The 20,217-nt window shown below is 45.3% G+C and overlaps 1 protein-coding gene across 4 annotated transcripts; it reads left to right on the top strand.

Moving 5' to 3' along the window:
- The first annotated feature begins 452 nt into the window (after positions 1–452).
- On the top strand, positions 453–16,832 carry heatr6 (HEAT repeat containing 6). Of its 4 annotated transcripts, none has more exons than XM_034293386.1 (20): positions 453–772; positions 954–1,061; positions 1,261–1,401; positions 1,717–1,832; positions 2,392–2,506; positions 2,952–3,053; positions 3,548–3,691; positions 5,008–5,231; positions 5,633–5,807; positions 7,075–7,281; positions 7,889–7,988; positions 8,484–8,863; positions 9,628–9,750; positions 10,224–10,310; positions 10,527–10,661; positions 13,217–13,339; positions 13,575–13,699; positions 14,399–14,495; positions 14,767–14,971; positions 15,484–16,832. In XM_034293386.1, exons 1-20 carry the CDS (start codon positions 461–463, stop codon positions 16,080–16,082), a joined length of 3,618 nt encoding a protein of 1,205 aa, XP_034149277.1. In that variant the 5' UTR covers positions 453–460; the 3' UTR covers positions 16,083–16,832. The 4 variants fall into 4 exon arrangements, with proteins under 4 accessions (XP_034149277.1, XP_034149278.1, XP_034149279.1 ...); XM_034293387.1 differs by having other exon boundaries at positions 685–772; positions 958–1,061; XM_034293388.1 differs by lacking the exons at positions 453–772; positions 954–1,061; positions 1,261–1,401 and having other exon boundaries at positions 1,760–1,832; positions 2,208–2,506.
- The last annotated feature ends 3,385 nt before the right edge of the window (positions 16,833–20,217 follow it).

Below are 20,217 nucleotides of genomic sequence, written 5' to 3'. Positions count from 1 at the left end.
ATTGAATAGTTTTTTTTATAGGCCAATATATATTTTATATGCATTGAGTTAAAATGTGGAAAAAGAGGGTGTGGAAATATTGTGTTGCTAGAGGTAGCACACCGTTCCCCATGATTAGACAGGTTTGTCTTCCTCTACACATTCTCCTGGACATTTCCTACACTGCTTTCTCTTTGGAATATTCAATAGTTTATGAGTTATGAGACAATATGTATTCCATATTCTGTCATTGGCATTGTCTGAATTTTACCCTTGGAACGTGTTTTAACACCCACTTTTTATCGAAATTAATTTGAATTATTGTCAATGTTTTGGGAGGTACATGTTCTCAAACAATTAATAAACTGAATTTATCTCAGTTTTGAAGTAATTCGTTGGTCTCTTTTATTTTGAAAAATTCCAGATTTACGTCACCCGGAAGTGTTTCTTTAATGTTGCTCACAAGACGCTGATCAGAAAGATGGCCGCCAAAGAAACGTTGCATCAGGGCTCTAGTCCTCTGATGTCTAGTTCTGCCTGTATTAATGACTGTTTGCCGGGAATCCTGTCACCTGATGCGGTTCCATTCACCCCAATGAGCCAGGAGAACCGGGTTGAACTGGGTTCTGTGGCGGCAACAGGGGTGCAATTTAACCGCTGCGCCTCAAAACTCCGCTCACTGCGAGCTGGTAACCCAGCCAACCTAAAAACAGAACTTAACATCCTATTCGACCAACTCATATCTGAAAACTACACTAGTAACTACAGCCCGAACCATAACATACTACCGGAGGTGAGTACAGTATTGAAGTTAACTAAAATGAACTAAAAAGTTAACTAAAACGACGGACCCTTGTAGTCCAGGCCGATGTAGTGGTCGCAGATTTGTGGGAAGTGCAAACGTTTTTTTTAAGCACTTAACAAGTGTAGACTTCTAGTGACTGACAGGTGATGTTGTGGTTCTGTGCCGTCAGGAAGTGTGCACCCTGCTTGTGCACGTGACTCGCCTGGTTCCCCTCAGCCAAGAACACCTGGTTGTCAAACTGTGTCAGTTAACACACCACCTCCTCAACCAGCTGCAGGTTACAACCAATCAATCATATTTACTTAGAAACATTTTGTCATTAGCTACTGTCTCCAAGTGCTTATACAAATATGCAGCCTGAACCCTAAAAAGTGAGCAATAATATGTTGAAGCAACGTGTGTGTGTGTGTGTGTGTGTGTGTGTGTGTGTGTGTGTGTGTGTGTGTGTGTGTGTGTGTGTGTGTGTGTGTGTGTAGGTGGTAGTGGACGAGCAGACACTGGATGTGTGTATGTGTTACGCTGTGCAGGCGCTGGGTGTGTGTAACCCCTGGACTCACAGTGAGATCCTCCTGGCTCTATCAACACTGGTCTATGGGAACGGACCTCACTGCCACAGGGTGGGTGGTGTGAGGTGTGTGAGAGGTGTGTGAGAGGTGTGTGTGTGGTGTGAGAGGTGTGTGTGTGTGTGGTGTGAGAGGTGTGTGTGTGTGGTGTGAGAGGTGTGAGCTTGTATTAGTGAGGCGTGTGTGTGGTGTGAGAGGTGTGAGCTTGTATTAGTGAGGCGTGTGTGGTGTGAGAGGTGTGTGTGAGCTTGTATTAGTGAGGTGTGTGTGTGGTGTGAGAGGTGTGAGCTTGTATTAGTGAGGCGTGTGTGGTGTGAGAGGTGTGTGTGAGCTTGTATTAGTGAGGCGTGTGTGTTCTCCATATTGCAGCACTTGGGTGCGTTGCTGGGTGATGATGGAATCCTGCGTCTCTATAGCGACCCCTCTCATCCAGACATGGAGCTTCGTCGGGCTGCTCTGACCTGTCTGGCCAACCTCTGTCTGAGGTAACAAACACACAGACACACACACACAGCAGACAGACAGACAGACAGACAGACAGACAGACAGACAGACAGACAGACAGACAGACAGACAGACAGACACACAGACAGACAGACAGACAGACAGACAGACACGCACACACACTGCTCTGACCTGTCTGGCCAACCTCTGTCTGAGGTAACACACACACACGCACCTCTCCTGCTGTCTAAAAGTTTAGCACCACAAAATGTACACACACTTCTATCCATAATCTGATGTGGGATATTGTTGTATATTAACGGTTTTACATTAGCTTGTTGTGCTTTTTTCTGCATGCGATTTGAGAAAGGTATCAGATTTTCTGTTTAAACACAAATTATTCTCACCTTGTTTAGGTCGTGTTTATGGAAATATTTTAATCTGTGTCAGCAGAAGACAGAGGGAGAGCAGGGACAGTAGTGTCTGACATCTTTATCTAATCCAATTTAAATCTGAGAATAAACACTCGTTCAGAGTTGACCAGATGTTCAATAATCTATGTGTGCATTTGCTTGTGTGCGTGCGCGCGTGTGTGTGTAGCGTTCCCGGCCAGGCGTCTCTAGAGGAGCCGTACAGGAGTGTGTGTTTCAAAGTATTCCTACAGACGCTCCAGTCACCACAACCTCCTGATGCTGACCCACTGCTCTACTGCATGGTACACACACACACACACACACACCTGTCTTTTAGTGTTTGTGGGTCCCTGAGACCCAATCCTCAGCCAGAAATCTTTATCTTTCTCTCAACGTAACCCCGAAGCCCAGGATTTCATTTTCCCTGGACATAGAACCCACGAAGACCCCATTGTCATGTTTTACTATATGTGTGGATTACACACACACACACACACACACACACTTTCTGTCAGGGGTCAGGGGGGGGGGTGATTATAGTTGTTGATTTGAGTAGATTGGACACATTAAACCAAACTATTGACAAAACTCAATTACATATTAGATTTGTTTAAATAACCTTCTGTGTATCTCTGTCATGTGATACTCAGCTGTATGTCTGCAACCAGTCTGTCTGGGGGGGCTACTGGGGGGGGGGGTCCATGTGATTTGGGGTACAGTGACAACCACATCAACATGCGTGTTTAGATGGTTCAGGGAGCGGTGAAGGGCCTCCAGGCATCCCTGTCTGGAGGAAAATGGAGGTTTGGAGGATCAGAGGAGCTGGGAGCTCTGTTGGCTGTTCTCAAGGTACACACACACACACACACACACTCACACTCATTCATACACATACACACACACTCATACACACACACTCATTCATACACACACACTCATACATACTCATACACACACACATACACGCACTCATATATACTCATACACACACACATACATACTCATACATACTCATACACACACACACATACATACTCATACACACACACACACACATACATACTCATACACACACACACACACACACACATACATACTCATACACTCATACATACTCATACACACACACACACTCACATGCACGCACACACACACACAAACTCATACTTACACACACTCACTCATACACACACACTCTCGCATGCACACACATACACACACTCATACACACAGACTCACACACACACACGCACACACATTCCCACACTCACACACACACATACACACTGTTTAAAGGTAGTGTTTCTGATCTTCTATACATTATAACTGTGTCTGTTTTGCAGCGGTTCATGTTTCATGGATGTCCAGGAGTGTGTGTGGAGTGGCTGTCTGTTCTGTACCCTGCCCCCCTCCCCCAGTACGAAACCTGCTGCCCCAAACCCCCCCAACCTCCAAGGGACCCCCCTGCACAGACCAAGACCTCAGCGGTAATAATGTCTGTTACACGGGTCTGTCTGTCTGTTACACGGGTCTGTCTGTCTGTTACACGGGTCTGTCTGTCTGTCTGTCTGTTACACGGGTCTGTCTGTCTGTCTGTTACACGGGTCTGTCTGTCTGTCTGTTACACGGGTCTGTCTGTCTGTCTGTCTGTTACACGGGTCTGTCTGTCTGTCTGTTACACGGGTCGGTCTGTCTGTCTGTCTGTTACACGGGTCTGTCTGTCTGTCTGTCTGTTACACGGGTCTGTCTGTCTGTTACACGGGTCTGTCTGTCTGTCTGTCTGTTACACTGGTCTGTCTGTTACACTGGTCTGTCTGTCTGTCTGTTACACGGGTCTGTCTGTCTGTCTGTTACACGGGTCTGTCTGTCTGTCTGTTACACGGGTCTGTCTGTTGCAACGGTCTGTTAGTTGCACTGGCCTGTTTGTCTGTTGCAACGGTCTGTCTGTCTGTCTGTTCCACCAATCTGTCTGTCTGCCTGTCTGTTGCACTGGTCTGTCTGTCACTTGCACCTGTCTGTCTGTCAGTAGTAACACTGTCTGTTACATTAGCCTGTATGTCATACCTGTCGGTTTGTATATTATGGTTTGCTTACAACCATGAAGATGATGAATGATGATGAAGCTTACAACCAGGAAATATAGAAGGCCTATTTCTAGCAGTGAAATGCAGAAACTGTAATGTGTGTTAGAGGGATTTATACTGTCTGCTCAGATTCAGCAAAATCTATTGGATGGCGATTCACTTTAAAGATGGACAATGACACAAAATATACTGTGAAAGCAACCCAGGAGTTTTATAAGGCAAAGAAGTGGAATATTCTGCAATGGCCGAGTCGGTCACATGTTCTCAACCAGATCGAGCAGCGTTTCACTGGCTGAAGACAAAAGGATCCTGCAAAGGATTCTCAACAAAGTATTAGAATATAAATTAACATATTAGAATATGTTAATTTGTCCAATTACATTTGAGCCCGTGAAATAATGGGACTGTGTATGAAAATGGTTGCAATTCCTAAACGTTTCATATGATATTTTTGTTCAACCTCTTGAATTAAAGCTGAAAGTCTGCACTTCAACTGCATCTCAGTTGTTTCATTTCAAATCCATTGTGGTGGCATACAGAGACAAAATTATGAAAATTGTGTCTGTGTCCAAATATTTCCAGACCTAACTGTATTATACGGTATGTTAATGGCACATTAGTTAAAGCAGTAATGAAACTCCCTTTAAACCAGTCTGTCTGTTACCCCAGTCTGTCCATTAAACCTGTCAATCTGCCCTTTCCCTTCATTTTCCCTGTAGAATAAGAAACGGAAGTCCAAAGGTCGCGGGAGGAAAGCAGGAGAGGAGGAGGAAGTGGAGAGAGAGGTTAGACCGGGACCTCCGGGAGGAGGAAGGACCTGGCCCAAGACTCCTGGCCTCCCTCCCTCTCCTGCAGTCGTCTCCTCCCTTGCCTCATTTTGGAAGATGAGCAGCTCTGATTCCGAGTTCTCTGATCCTGAAGGAGCAGCACACTCCAAACTGAGGTAGTGCCCGGCCTGGGGATGGTAGGGGTCTGGGGGCGTGGTCATGTGTTTATGTGTATGTTTGTCCTCCAGGTTGTACCACAGCAGAGTTCGTCAGGGGGTGTATGTTTGTCCTTCAGGTTGTACCACAGCAGAGTTCGTCAGGGGGTGTATGTTTGTCCTTCAGGTTGTACCACAGCAGAGTTCGTCAGGGGGTGTATGTTTGTCCTTCAGGTTGTACCACAGCAGAGTTCGTCAGGGGGTGTATGTTTGTCCTTCAGGTTGTACCACAGCAGAGTTCGTCAGGGGGTGTATGTTTGTCCTTCAGGTTGTACCACAGCAGAGTTCGTCAGGGGGTGTATGTTTGTCCTTCAGGTTGTACCACAGCAGAGTTTGTCAGGGGGTGTATGTTTCTCCTTCAGGTTGTACCACAGTAGAGTTCGTCAGGGGGTGTTGCTGTGCCTCCTCACCGTAGTGAAGGCAGTGGACAGACGCACGCTGTATGGCTATTGGTCCTCCTTTATACCGGACACTCCTATTGGTGGACCGCCTCCTCTCACACTGCTGACCATAGTGCTGAAGGACCCTTCACCCAAGGTGCACACACTCATACACTTCATATACTGTACACACATACTGTATCTGAGTATAAGGTTAAAACCATAAATTACAGTACATGAACAAGTCATTGGTTAATGGTGGATACACTTAAGGTGCTGTCAGAGATAAAACTGCTTTAAGTTATTACTCCCCACAGAACAAACTGCTTTTAGTTATTACACCCCACAGAACAAACACATTTTGTTTATTACACCCCACAGAACAAACTGCTTTTAGTTATTACGCCCCACAGAACAAACTGCTTTTAGTTATTACGCCCCACAGAACAAACTGCTTTTAGTTATTACGCCCCACAGAACAAACTGCTTTTAGTTATTACGCCCCACAGAACAAACTGCTTTTAGTTATTACGCCCCACTGAACAAACTGCTTTTAGTTATTACGCCCCACAGAACAAACTGCTTTTAGTTATTACGCCCCACAAAACAAACTGCTTTTAGTTATTACGCCCCACAGAACAAACTGCTTTTAGTTATTACGCCCCACAGAACAAACTGCTTTTAGTTATTACGCCCCACAGAACAAACTGCTTTTAGTTATTACGCCCCACAGAACAAACTGCTTTTAGTTATTACGCCCCACAGAACAAACTACTTTATTTCACCCCACAGAACAAACTGCTTTTAGTTATTTCACCCCACAGAACAAACTGCTTTTAGTTATTACACCCCAAAGAACAAACAGATTTTATTTATTATGCACCACAGAACAAACTGCAAGAACAACTGAAGATAAAAGGGGAATAACAAAAAATATAATTTAAAGTTAATTAATCTCTTGATGTAACTGTTGACTGTCTCACGATGACCAAAACACTCTCAGGAAGAGCAGGGTTGAGCTACTCTGAGTGTAGCATAATCTGGTTATATTGCTTCAAATATATTCTGGAATTTAACAAAGACAAATAAGCGGTCAGATTTGGCTTAGTATTTCCATTTTTAATGCAGTAGCCAATCAGAGTGTCTTCTTACAATCCACCTTCACATTCCTCTCCCTAACTGCAGCAGCCAGTTAAAGCTTCTCTCGTTACAACGCAAAGTATCATTTTAATACATTTAGTGTGTACCGGCCAGGCGCCCAACTGTGGGTTTTAAAGTTGAAATTTTCTAAGATCTGCTCCAAAGACGTCTCGTAGGCTTACTGTACAAGCCATGTAGTTAATTAGCTGATTACAATAAAGTACTGCTAACTCCTTCCAGGTGGGTACCTGTGTGTGTGGTCACTAACTCTGGCCTCTTTTCAGGTGCGCACCTGTGCCCTCCAGGTGTTGTCTGCCTTGCTGGAGGGTTCACGTCAGTTCCTGGGCGTGGCTGAGGACTTAGCCCCACCTCGGACCTCCTACACGCCTTTCTCCTTCTCTATGGCAACCACTGTCCGAGAGTTGCACCGCTCCCTGTCTCTTGCCTTGCTTGCAGAGTCCTCACCGCACACACTCACTCAGGTCGTCAAGGTAACATACAGGTTGTACCACAGCAAAGTGAGTCTGACCGCACACACTCACTCAGGTCATCAAGGTAACATACAGGTTGTACCACAGCAAAGTGAGTCTGACCACTCACACTCGTTTGTAATTTAATTTGGAAATCACGTTACATTGTAAAGGGTTAAAAAAATTATCAAGGTTATCAATGCAAGAACGGTCAGGGGTACAAAATTCAACGTCCAGCACACAGCCAGGCTGAAACAGAGCTGTAACTAGCTATTCTGTCCGCAACAGCTGAAACGGAGCAGTACCTAGCTAGTCTGTCCGCAACAGCTGAAAAGGAGCAGTACCTGGCCTGGGTGAAACAGAGCTGTAACTAGCTATTCTGTCCGCAACAGCTGAAACGGAGCAGTACCTAGCTAGTCTGTCCGCAACAGCTGAAAAGGAGCAGTACCTGGCCTGGGTGAAACAGTGCAGTACATAGCTAGTCTGTCCGCAACAGCTGAAACAGAGCAGTACCTGGCCTGGGTGAAACAGTGCAGTACATAGCTAGTCTGTCCGCAACAGCTGAAACAGAGCAGTACCTGACCTGGGTGAAACGGAGCTGTACCTAAAATGCTTGTGTGTGTTCCAGTGCCTGGCTCACCTGGTGGGTAATGCTCCATATAACCGCCTGAGACCCGGCTTGCTCAGTCCGTTGTGGAGGCAGATCCGCCCTTACCTACGACACCGAGGTGAATACCCCACCCCCACCCTCTGGAGTCTCCCCAATGTGTCCTCCCCACGGTCACGTCCTCCCCACGGTCACGTCCTCCCCACGGTCACGTCCTCCCCACGGTCACGTCCTCCCCATCGTCACGTCCTCCCCATCGTCACGTCCTCCCCACCGTCACGTCCTCCCCACCGTCACGTCCTCCCCACGGTCACGTCCTCCCCACGGTCACGTCCTCCCCACCGTCACGTCCTCCCCACCGTCACGTCCTCCCCACCGTCACGTCCTCCCCACCGTCACATCCTCCCCACCACATCCTAACACCATGTTTATTATTTGTATGGTCTTGGTTCCTGCACTGACAGTGTTGTTTTTTCTGTACTATTGAGTTGTGTGGTTATTCAACCTAGCTGTCTTAAAACGTGTGCGTGCGTGTGCGTGCGCGTGCGTGCGCGTGCGTGCGTGTGCGTGCGTGTGCGTGCGTGTGCGTGCGTGTGTGTGTGCGCCTTCTCTCCAGACGTCAACGTGCGTGTGTCTGTTCTGACGTTGTACGGAGCCTTGGTGTCTGCCCAGGCCCCCCTCCCCGAAATCCAGCTGCTCCTCACCCAGCCACACACCCCCCCCCCACAGGACACAGCGCTCAGCTGGAGGCAGGGTGACGGGACCGGCTCGCCGTCACACACACCTCACACCCTGCAGCGCAACTCCCAGACCCCACACACACACACACCCCCGGCATCACACACTCCGGGAGAGGAGGAGTCTCGTGTGCCCTGGCTGCTGCAGCTGTGTGTGTCACTTGTCACTCAACCCAGAGACGACCAATCAGACAGCGAAGGCCCTGGAGGAGGAGCCTCCGTCCTGGAGCCCTCCCCCGTCCGTCTGGAGGCCCTGCAGGTGTGAAGATACCATCAGTAGTTCTACTATTAGTGTGACGATGACGATGATGATGATGATTAGTATAATCCTCCATCCTAAATTATGATGATGATTATAATTCTTCATCCTAAATCTATCAAATGTGTTTATAAAGCCCTTTTTACATCAGCTGTTGTCACCAAGTGCTTTTACAAAACACCCAGCCTGAAGACCCCGAGGAGCAAACAACAACAGTGTTGAAGCACAGTGGCTAGGAAAAACTCCCTAAAAGGGGCTGAAACTTAGGAAGAAACCTTGAGAGGAACCAGGCTCGGAGGGGTGACCAGTCCTTTTCTGGCTGTGCCGGGTGAACATTTTAAGCGTAGAAGTTGTAATAATTAATAAATGCATGTGGGCTGTGTCCAGAGTCTATAAAACATAATTCAGGTCAGAAGCATGACCAGATGGACAAAGACAGGGACAAGACTTGGGTATTGCCAGCAGAATTAAACCAAATTACACAACAGAGAGACAACAAGCCAGTGACTCTGCCCCCGAATGGCATTTCCGGTCACCTTCACATAACTGATAGTGGTAGATCAGTCAGTTAGATCCACACATCACCAGAGACGTTGATGCCGTCCAACATGAAGATTGTCTGTTACTGTCGTAGATTATATCACGATGTATCCAATAATATGATGTAGCTGATTATGTCAAGTTATATTTTAGCTGGAGTTGTGAAATGTTTATGAAGTTAGTTAATGGGCTGATGAGTGATAACGTGTGTGTGTGTGTGCCAGGTTCTAGCCCACCTGGTTCGGGGGTATTTTCCTCTGTGCCAGGTGTGTCTGTGTGAGCTGGGTGGAGTGAGTGCTCGCTGCCTCAGAGAGACAGACCCCTCGGTACAACTACATGGAGCCAAGGTAAACACCCCCAGGATACTTTGTATTCCGCAATTTTGTATTCCACCACTTTGTATTCCGCCATTTTGTATTCCAAAATACAGATCCACCAGTGTTTCAGATTAGTTTTAAAGGTGCAGTTTGGAACTTTTGCATGAAACAAAATGTCGTTTACCACCCATTTTGGGCTGGAGGTGTAATATGTGCAGAATCTATAAGTTGAATCACTAGTAATAAAGCCATGACACAGTAGAACATATTCAGGGACCTTTTGTGTTTAGACAGCAAATATTTTATAACTAGTGGGCAAATATTACAGACTGCATCTTTAAATGGTGTAATAAACACTGACATAACGTGCACATAACCCTGCAGAACACGTAACCTGTCTGTCTGACCTGTTGAATAACAACTCTGACATAACGTGCCCCTCCTTGCAGAACACCATCTGTCTAACCTGTCTGTCTGTCTAACCTGTCTGTCTGTCCCTGCAGCTGTTGGAGGAGTTGGGGACTGGTATCATTCAGCAGTACAGATCAGAGAGCAGTCAACCTGAGAGCTGCAGAGTGCCAATACAACAGGTACACCTGTCTGTCTGACCTGTCTGTCTGACATTCTAACCTGTCGCTATGTCTGTCTCACCTGTCTGTCTGACCTGTCTTTCGAAGACTCTGTCTAGGTATATTCTGTGTGCGTACATTAGTGTGAGCGGTAAAAGATGTAGGACCTACTTTTATGTAGCGTTGTATACATGTTACTATATTATACATTACATTTTAACCATGTGTGTGTTGCAGGTGGTGCAGTTCTGGGTGGAGGTGTTGAGTGGACCGCTGAACGGAGCCCTGCAGAGTCAACAGCACCCCACTCTTCAGACTAGCGCCTGTGACACCCTGTCTTCTATCCTGCCTCAAGCCTTCACAGAGCTACCTGTATGTACACACACACACACACACACACACACACACACACACACACACACACAGATACCTGTATGTACACACACACACACAGATACCTGTATGTACACACACACACACACACACACACACACACAGATACCTGTATGTACACACACACACACACACACACAGATACCTGTATGTACACACACACACACACACAGATACCTGTATGTACACACACACACACACACACACACAGATACCTGTATGTACACACACACACACACACACACACACACACACACACAGATACCTGTATGTACACACACACACACACACACACACACAGATACCTGTATGTACACACACACACACACACACACACACACAGATACCTGTATGTACACACACACACACACACACACACACAGCTACCTGTATGTACACACACACCCCTCAAATGGTAGACATATTACCAATTCTCCAAGGGTATGCAAAATTTTGAGCACAACTGTAAGTGAATAGCAGTTGGTTATAATGATTTATTCAGTTGCACAGGAGCAAGTCAACTTCATGTCAGATTCAGAAGATACACTAACTGTAGGATGGGTTGAATCATTAGATAAACTACTGCAGGATGGGTTGAATCAGAAGATACACTAACTGTAGGATGGGTTGAATCAGAAGATACACTAACTGTAGGATGGGTTGAATCAGAAGATACACTACTGCAGGATGGGTTGATTCAGAAGATACACTAACTGTAGGATGGGTTGAATCAGAAGATACACTACTGCAGGATGGGTTGATTCAGAAGATACACTAACTGCAGGATGGGTTGAATCAGAAGATACACTACTGCAGGATGGGTTGAATCAGAAGATACACTACTGCAGGATGGGTTGAATCAGAAGATACACTAACTGCAGGATGGGTTGAATCAGAAGATACACTAACTGCAGGATGGGTTGAATCAGAAGATACACTAACTGCAGGATGGGTTGAATCAGAAGATACACTAACTGCAGGATGGGTTGAATCAAAAGATACACTAACTGCAGGATGGGTTGAATCAGTAGATAAACTACTACAGGATGGGTTGAATCAGAAGATACACTAACTGCAGGATGGGTTGAATCAGAAGATACACTAACTGCAGGATGGGTTGAATCAGAAGATACACTAACTGCAGGATGGGTTGAATCAGAAGATACACTAACTGTAGGATGGGTTGAATCAGAAGATACACTAACTGTAGGATGGGTTGAATCAGAAGATACACTAACTGCAGGATGGGTTGAATCAGAAGATACACTAACTGTAGGATGGGTTGCTCTCAGTCTCATGGTTACAGGGGCTTTATATACTCTTGACCAAAAGGTCAAATCTTTGTTACAAAATGTGTGAAAACAGAGAACTGGGGCCAAATGCTATGGCCATCTTCATTTGTTTTCTCCTACAATGAAACAAAGAAACCGGCACTCCTACATTTACATTTATTCAATCAGTTTCACCCAGAACTAAACTCTTGGTTTTACTTCTCAAGTATCTCTTGATATCCAGGAGAACATTTACAGATAACAAACTATAAATAAAAATATACTCAGACTAAACTTTTGATAATTTCAGTCGATGTAGACTAGGTTAGCACACATTCATTTCCTACAGTTGATCTGGATCATTAAGAGGATAGGAAATAACTTTAATCAAGATACAGAAATGGTTCTCTTAAATGCAATCAATGGACAGGACCTGATGAAAACAATCAAGGTGTACTACGTGAAATGACACATCCCTCAATTAGGCTTTTGTAAGAATGAGGGGTATTGGACACCATAAAATCATCATCTTAACACTTCTCTACAGTGCTGCTTCAACTATTTCATGTTTGAGGGCTGTCTTGCAGTCACAGCACAATTCAAGCCCCCACTGCATTTCAATAGGATAGAGATCAGGGCTTTGACCCATTCCATAACCCTCTGACTCATGCATTTCAATAGGATAGAGATCAGGGCTTTGACCCATTCCATAACCCTCTGACTCATGCATTTCAATAGGATAGAGATCAGGGCTTTGACCCATTCCATAACCCTCTGACTCATGCATTTCAATAGGATAGAGATCAGGGCTTTGACCCATTCCATAACCCTCTGACTCATGCATTTCAATAGGATAGAGATCAGGGCTTTGACCCATTCCATAACCCTCTGACTCATGCATTTCAATAGGATAGAGATCAGGGCTTTGACCCATTCCATAACCCTCTGACTCATGCATTTCAATAGGATAGAGATCAGGGCTTTGACCCATTCTTTACCCTGTTGTGTTGTCTGGCTTGTCAGTCGTGTCTTGATATTCTTTTGAATATCAGAAGTCACTCTTATTTTCTCTATTAAACCAATGACTTCTTTCCAGTGTTCTTTTTTTCGCTCAAATGGATGACCAAGTGACCAATGTTTTTTTTAAATTAAGATTCTGCTCTTGTTGTGCATGTGGAGGAGGCCAGGAGTGACTTGACTCCAGTATAATGACTGAGTCAATGTGGAACACAGTATTGGTTTTGACTCTTGCCGTGTGTCCAGGAGAGGAGCCAGACTCTGTGTATAACCGTGCTGTTGGGGTTGACCTTCAGTGACAACTCCCTGGTGAAGGCAGCTGCTGTCAGGGCCCTGGGAGTGTACATCCTGTTTCCCTGCCTGCGAGAGGTACATTTAAAATACATCTTACATACATCTACATACAGTGTTCAACACCTCAGTGGTTGTTAGTGGTAAATCAACCAGACACAGACCGGTTATTTAAAAGCAAGCAGACATTTCTTAAGATTTTTGAGGTGATCTCTGTGTGGTGTTCAGGTGTTTATTTCAGTTTCTATTCCTATTCCACTGTTGGGTAAGAGGATGTGCATGATGCACAGGAAGTGACCTCATTTCTCCACAGGATGTGATGTTTGTAGCGGACACGGCTAATGCCATTCTGACTGCCCTTGATGACCGATCGCCCAATGTCCGTGCCAAGGCTGCCTGGTCGCTAGGCAACCTCACCGACACACTCATTGTCAACATGTAAGAGACCCCCCCCCCCCCCCACACACACACACACACACACACATACACACATCTAAACACTAAGGCCTAGTTCACACACACACACACACACATCTAAACACTAAGGACTAGTTCACACATACACACATCTAAACACTAAGGACTAGTTCACACATACACAGGTATTTTCTAGGTTTTTTCTATCCGTTCTGGCTTTTCGTGCGCACACAAATTGCGTTTTAGGTCACTGACCTTTTAAAAAAACTCAGAATGTGCTATGGAGGTCACTGCTACATCCAACGCTATGGAGGTCACTGCTACATCCAACACTCTCATCATTGCCTGTTGGTTTGGCATGTTCTTGACAGGGCTTGACAGCGGGTTTTTGCGTTTTCAAGGAGAAAAAAAACAATAAAAAAAAATACCTGAGTACATCTGGACCAGGCCTCAGGATCGGTCCGGACCAGGCCTCAGGATCGGTCCGGACCAGGCCTCAGGATCGGTCCGGACCAGGCCTCAGGATCGGTCCGGACCAGGCCTCAGGATCGGTCCGGACCAGGCCTCAGGATCGGTCCGGACCAGGCCTCAGGATCGGTCCGGACCAGGCCTCAGGATCGGTCCGGACCAGGCCTCAGGATCGGTCCGGACCAGGCCTCAGGATCGGTCCGGACCAGGCCTCAGGATCGCTCTACCATGTGTGTGTCTGATCCTTTTCAGGGGTTGCTTAGGAGAGGTGTTCCAGGAGGAGCTGTCGGACATGTTGGTTCTCCAGATGGTTCAGTCAGCGACCAAAGCCTCCACTGACAAAGACAGGGTGAGAAAACACCTTATTCTGACAAGGACAGGGATAGAAAACACCTTAATCTGACAAGGACAGGGTGAGAAAACACCTTAATCTGACAAAGACGGTGAGAAAACACCTTAATCTGACAAGGACAGGGTGAGAAAACACCTTAATTTGACATTCAAAAACCTATTTGCCCCCTGAACCTCTAACTCTAACCTCAGTTGCCTGATATTTATACCTGACCTCTGACCCCGACCACTGACCCTAACCTCTGCCCCATCTCCATCACTATTTCCAGGTGAAGAGTAATGCGGTGCGTGCACTAGGTAATCTACTCCACTTCCTGTCTTTGGGTCAGCTGACCCGGCCAGTTTTCCAGCGCCCCCTGGAGGAGGCAATCAGTGCCCTGGTTACCACTGTCCAATCAGAAGCCACCATGAAAGTTCGCTGGAATGCCTGCTACGCCCTGGGTAACGCCTTCAGGAACCCTGCCCTGCCACTCGGTACACACAAACACACACACACACTTGTTTTATGTGCTCCATATCTTCACACATTTATTGATCATTTCCTCTCCTCCTTCCCCCTTCCTGTGTCCTCCTTCCCCTCTCCTCCTTCCCCTCTCCTCCTTCCCCTCTCCTCCTTCCCCTCTCCTCTTTTCCCCTTGCTCTCCTCCTTCCTCTCCTCCTTCCTCTCCTCCTTCCTCTCATCCCCTTCCTCTCCTCCTTCCCCCTTCCTGTGTCCTCCTTCCCCCTTCCCCTCTCCTCCTTCCCCCTTCCCCTCTCCTCCTTCCCCCTTCCCCTCTCCTCCTTCCCCCTTCCCCTCTCCTCCTTCCCCTCTCCTCTTTTCCCCTTGCTCTCCTCCTTCCTCTCATCCTTCCTCTCTTCCCCTTCCTTTCTCCTCCTTTCCCCTCTCCTCCTTTCCCCTCCTCCTTCCTGTCCTCCTTCCCCCTTCCCCTCTCCTCCTTCCCCCTTCCTGTGTCCTCCTTCCTCTTCCCCTTTCGTCTCTCCTTCAGATTCTGCTTCCTGGTCAGCCAGTGCCTTCTCCGCCCTCTGCTCTGTTGTCATTTCCTGTCAGAACTTCAAGGTGCGCATCAAGTCTGCAGCCGCCCTCTCCGTCCCCGCCTCCCGGCGTTGCTACGGTGACGCGGAGCGGTTTGGGTGTGTGTGGCGCTCGCTGCTGACGGCTCTGGAGCACAGCGAGGAAACCCGGGACTTCCTGGAGTATCGCTACTGCTCTGCCCTGCGACACACCCTCACACACTCCCTCACTCACCTGCTACAACTCAGCCAATCACACGACATGCCTGCCCTTGGGGCGTCACTGCAAACTGAGGAGGGGAGGGGCTTCAGGGGACACCTGGTTAAATACCTGAGAGGGGGAGGAGGAGGGGTGGAGTGTGAAAGAGAGGGGGAAGGGGGAGGAGGGGAAGAGGGAGAGATAGAGGAGGATGGGGAGGACAGATTGAGAGCTTTTAAGGAGACGTTAGAGAGACTGAGGGGTCTGTCTGGAGAGGGGGAGGGGGAGGAAAGGATGAGTGCGAAGGTGGTGGTGGCCGTTTTGGAAGACGTTCTGAGGAGCTGTGAAGAGTTAAAGGTCACAACCTCAGATTGACTCCTGGCCTCTAACCCTGACCTGTTCTGTTGCCTAGCTCAGCCTCTCCCTGAGCCTCAGACCCCAGAGTGTTGCTGCCTGAACTCTGAGGGTGACTTCTATAGGGACCATGAAACATGTCAACGTCACACACTGGTGACTCGAATGATGCAATTGATTTTACACTTTTAAATTAAAGAAACAAGCAATGAATTCAAATGAACAAATCTCTTCGCTGATTAAGAAACCTCAGTAACAGCTCAACGTTTACTTCAAGAGGTAGTCTCATTTACATATGTCCAGTCTTGAAATAAGACAATGCAGAGGTAATATGTTCAGACATGTCTATCCAATCTTTGGTGGGAAATTGTGCAAATTAAAAAATGTGTCATGGGATTCCATGTTTCTCTGGTGGCTCTTTCCACTGGATGTTCTCATCAGCCCAAACTCCCTAAAAGGCTTTGGCAAGCTTGTGCAAATAGCAACGGTGTGCAAGAACGTGCAAATGGAGGGCCATGCAGAAGGCCGTGTGTTCTGTTTGAGCCACAGAGAGGGACTGGTTCAGGACGAGTTGTCCATGTTCTCCATTGTGGATTGGCCTGATGTAATCTTTCCCTGGATTTTTATCAGCTTACAAACTAATGAGTATGTGATTAACGATGCTGGACTGTCCCTTACTGAAGCATCCACAATTACGGTTATAATGTTGTATTAAATATACTAAAGTGGATATAATAAAATACTGTTTTGCTATTCAGTTCCTTTATTTTACTCCAGCTGTCATTTATTATTATTGTTATAACTAGAAAAGGGAGAATTTTCTTAAGACAATGTAGATACTTGATACAATAATGTTTAAGTATAAAAAGGTTTCATAATAAGTTACATATGAACATAGTGAAAAGGGTCAAAGGTTGTAACTGCTGATAGTGTTCTAGTGTAGAACATCTAGTGTAGAACCATATAATGTAGAACTTAAATTCCTCTGATAGACTCAGTCTCATTGTTAGACACTTAGTGATTTAGGGTCTGGATAGGTTAGTGATTTAGGGTCTGGATAGGTTAGTGATTTAGGGGCTGGATAGGTTAGTGATTTAGGGGCTGGATAGGTTAATGATTTAGGGTCTGGATAGGTTACTTATTTAGGGTCTGGATAGGTTACTGATTTAGGGTATGGATAGGTTAGTGATTTAGGGTCTGGATAGGTTAGTGATTTAGGGTCTGGATAGGTTGGTGATTTAGGGTCTGGATAGGTTAGTGATTTAGGGTATGAATAGGTTAGTGATTTAGGGTCGGGATAGGTAAGTGATTTAGGGTCTGGATAGGTTAGTGATATAGGGTATGAATAGGTTAGTGATTTAGGGTCTGGATAGGTTAGTGATTTAGGGTCTGGATAGGTTAGTGATTTAGGGTCTGGATAGGTAAGTGATTTAGGGTCTGGATAGGTTAGTGATTTAGGGGCTGGATAGGTTGAATGGTGTAAGAGGGGGATAGTGAAGAGTGGCAGAATTATATTAATGGAATAATATTAAGAGTCTAATAGTTTAGACTTGCTTACAGCAAGAACACTGATCCTTTCTAATGTGATTATTAACCTGTCCCATTGGGCACAAGCCTCTGTCCTTCATCATTATTTTTCTGTCCCATTGGGCACAAGCCTCTGTCCTTCATTATTATTAACCTGTCCCATTGGGCACAAGCCTCTGTCCTTCATCATTATTAACCTGTCCCATTGGGCACAAGCCTCTGTCCCTCATCATTATTAAACTGTTCTATTGGGCACTAGCTTTTGTCCTTCATCATCATTATTTCACTGGCCCAGTGGGCATTAGCCTCTGTCCCTCATCATTATTAAACTGGCCCAGTGGCCATTAGCCTCTGTCCCTCATCATTATTAAACTGGCCCAGTGGGCATTAGCCTCTGTCCCTCATCATTTTTAAACTGGCCCAGTGGCCATTAGCCTCTGTCCCTCATCATTATTACACTGGCCCAGTGGGCATTAGCCTCTGTTCCAGATCATTATTACACTGGCCCAGTGGCCATTAGCCTCTGTCCCAGATCATTATTACACTGGCCCAGTGGCCATTAGCCTCTGTCCAAGATCATTATTACACTGGCCCAGTGGCCATTAGCCTCTGTACCAGATCATTATTACACTGGCCCAGTGGCCATTAGCCTCTGTACCAGATCATTATTACACTGGCCCAGTGGCCATTAGCCTCTGTACCAGATCTTTATTACACTGGCCCAGTGGATGGTAGCCGTCCTGATCCTCTGAGATCAATGGTCAGCTGGAAGACAGAGAGTATGTGGTTTTATGTGTCACTGTCTATCTACACAGGCAACCCAATTTTGATATTTTCCCTTATTATGGGAAAAGTAGCATGTGCTGAAACCTGCATTGCCCAATGGGGAGGTTTTGGTGAAGTTGGACAGATTTAGCCTGTGATTTTTCAACCCTGGCTGAAACTGGAAAAAAGGCGCAAACGAACAGATGACCCTTATCTTGCTGAGGTAACATTTACAGTTTAATTTATACTTTTCCAAAAGTAAACGTCAACGGCTCTGTGAAACGCAGCAGAGAAGGAGCTTTTAGGTAACAATCGGTTGTGGAGAAGCTTTCCTGCACACAGAAAAGGGCACAAATACATCAAAAGGTATCTTGTAACAATTTCAAATACTTGCTCATCAAATGTAATAAAATTTTATTCATATTGGTGTGAAATTAAAATACAACTAATTTATACATACAAAAATTCTGTAATATTTATTTCAGGCATTTAGCAGATGCAAAATAAATCAATTATTAATTAGATTAACAGTTGCAGTTTAATTCCCACAGCATTCAACAAGCACAACTCACATAAGTACACACTAAAGAATTTCTGATATGTAAGCAATAGCCAAGATGGAGTAAATTCCCTTTCAATTTGATAAATTAAACGTTTTATTTGAAAAGACATGAACATGAAACTGACCCTCTACAGATATAGAAAAACTCAGTTTGGGGTAAGCCCCCCCCCCCCCCCCAAAGATCAATTTCTATTTAGTGACACTAAAGTTTAGTGATTTTTTTGTATGTTGAAGATGGCTTTGCTTAGGGTTATGGATTATAAAGTAAAATAAATAGCTACAGTTGACAGATTAATTTCTATTTAATCAAATGTATTTTTTAGGAAAGGGGCATTTAAATAATAATGTTTAAATAAGATTATTTTAATGAGAATAAGAAGAAAATGTTTTAAATAGTTGGCGGGTGATGATACAGAGGAAATTCGTAGTTGATTAAGACTAATGGCAACCAGAGGTGTTGAAAAAAAGAATGGTGACACTGGAGTTTTTGAGAGTTACATGGGGGTGCGTCTTACCTAGGGGCCGTATTGCCCCTGTTGCCCTAATAAAAAGCATTATTATCTTCACGAGGATGGCACAAGCTATTTCACTGACAACGATGCACATTAACTGCTATAAAAAAAAAAAAAAACACCGACATTTAGCTGTTATAAAATTCATTTTGTCCTTAGGAACAAAAGTAGCTAGACCGATTTATCGCTGATGAAGTCTCACATATTACTAACCACAAGATGTCACTGTCCTAGGCTGTCTGAGCATGCCAGTGACGTTGGTTTACTAGCTAACATCACTTGCAGCAGCACAGTCAGCTATTTGATAATGACTTCTTCCGTTTTAAACTGCTCATAAAAAAGGGTGCACGTAATCATCACAGTATAACACCATGTCAATTAAACTTCAGGGATATCAATCTGTCCAGATAGGAAGCATAAGCGATTGTGAAAAAATATCACCTGTTTCGCTGCAAATGAAAGTAGTGATGGCAATTCGAGGTTACATTAGCGTTATTTTAGCAGCAGGATATTATAATGACAGCACTCAGATTTCACAATAAAAGCCATCACAATAAAAGCCATCAATGAAATGTATAAGGCAATATAGTTAACAATATAGTCTATGAAAAAGGACAAGAATAACTTTGGAATAGACATTAATCATAAAATGCACAAACTAGAGTGTTAACCATACTGCATTATATATTTCAATAATGGCTTTTATTTTGAAAAAGAAAATCTGAGTTAGCGCTGCTAGCATAATATCCTGCTGCTAATATAACGCTAATGAAACCTCGAATGGCCATCA

This window comes from Esox lucius, chromosome 7 (genome assembly GCF_011004845.1).
Source record: "Esox lucius isolate fEsoLuc1 chromosome 7, fEsoLuc1.pri, whole genome shotgun sequence".
In the NCBI taxonomy this organism is placed as follows: Eukaryota; Metazoa; Chordata; class Actinopteri; order Esociformes; family Esocidae; genus Esox; species Esox lucius.
This window is presented reverse-complemented; position numbering and strand designations above follow the sequence as displayed.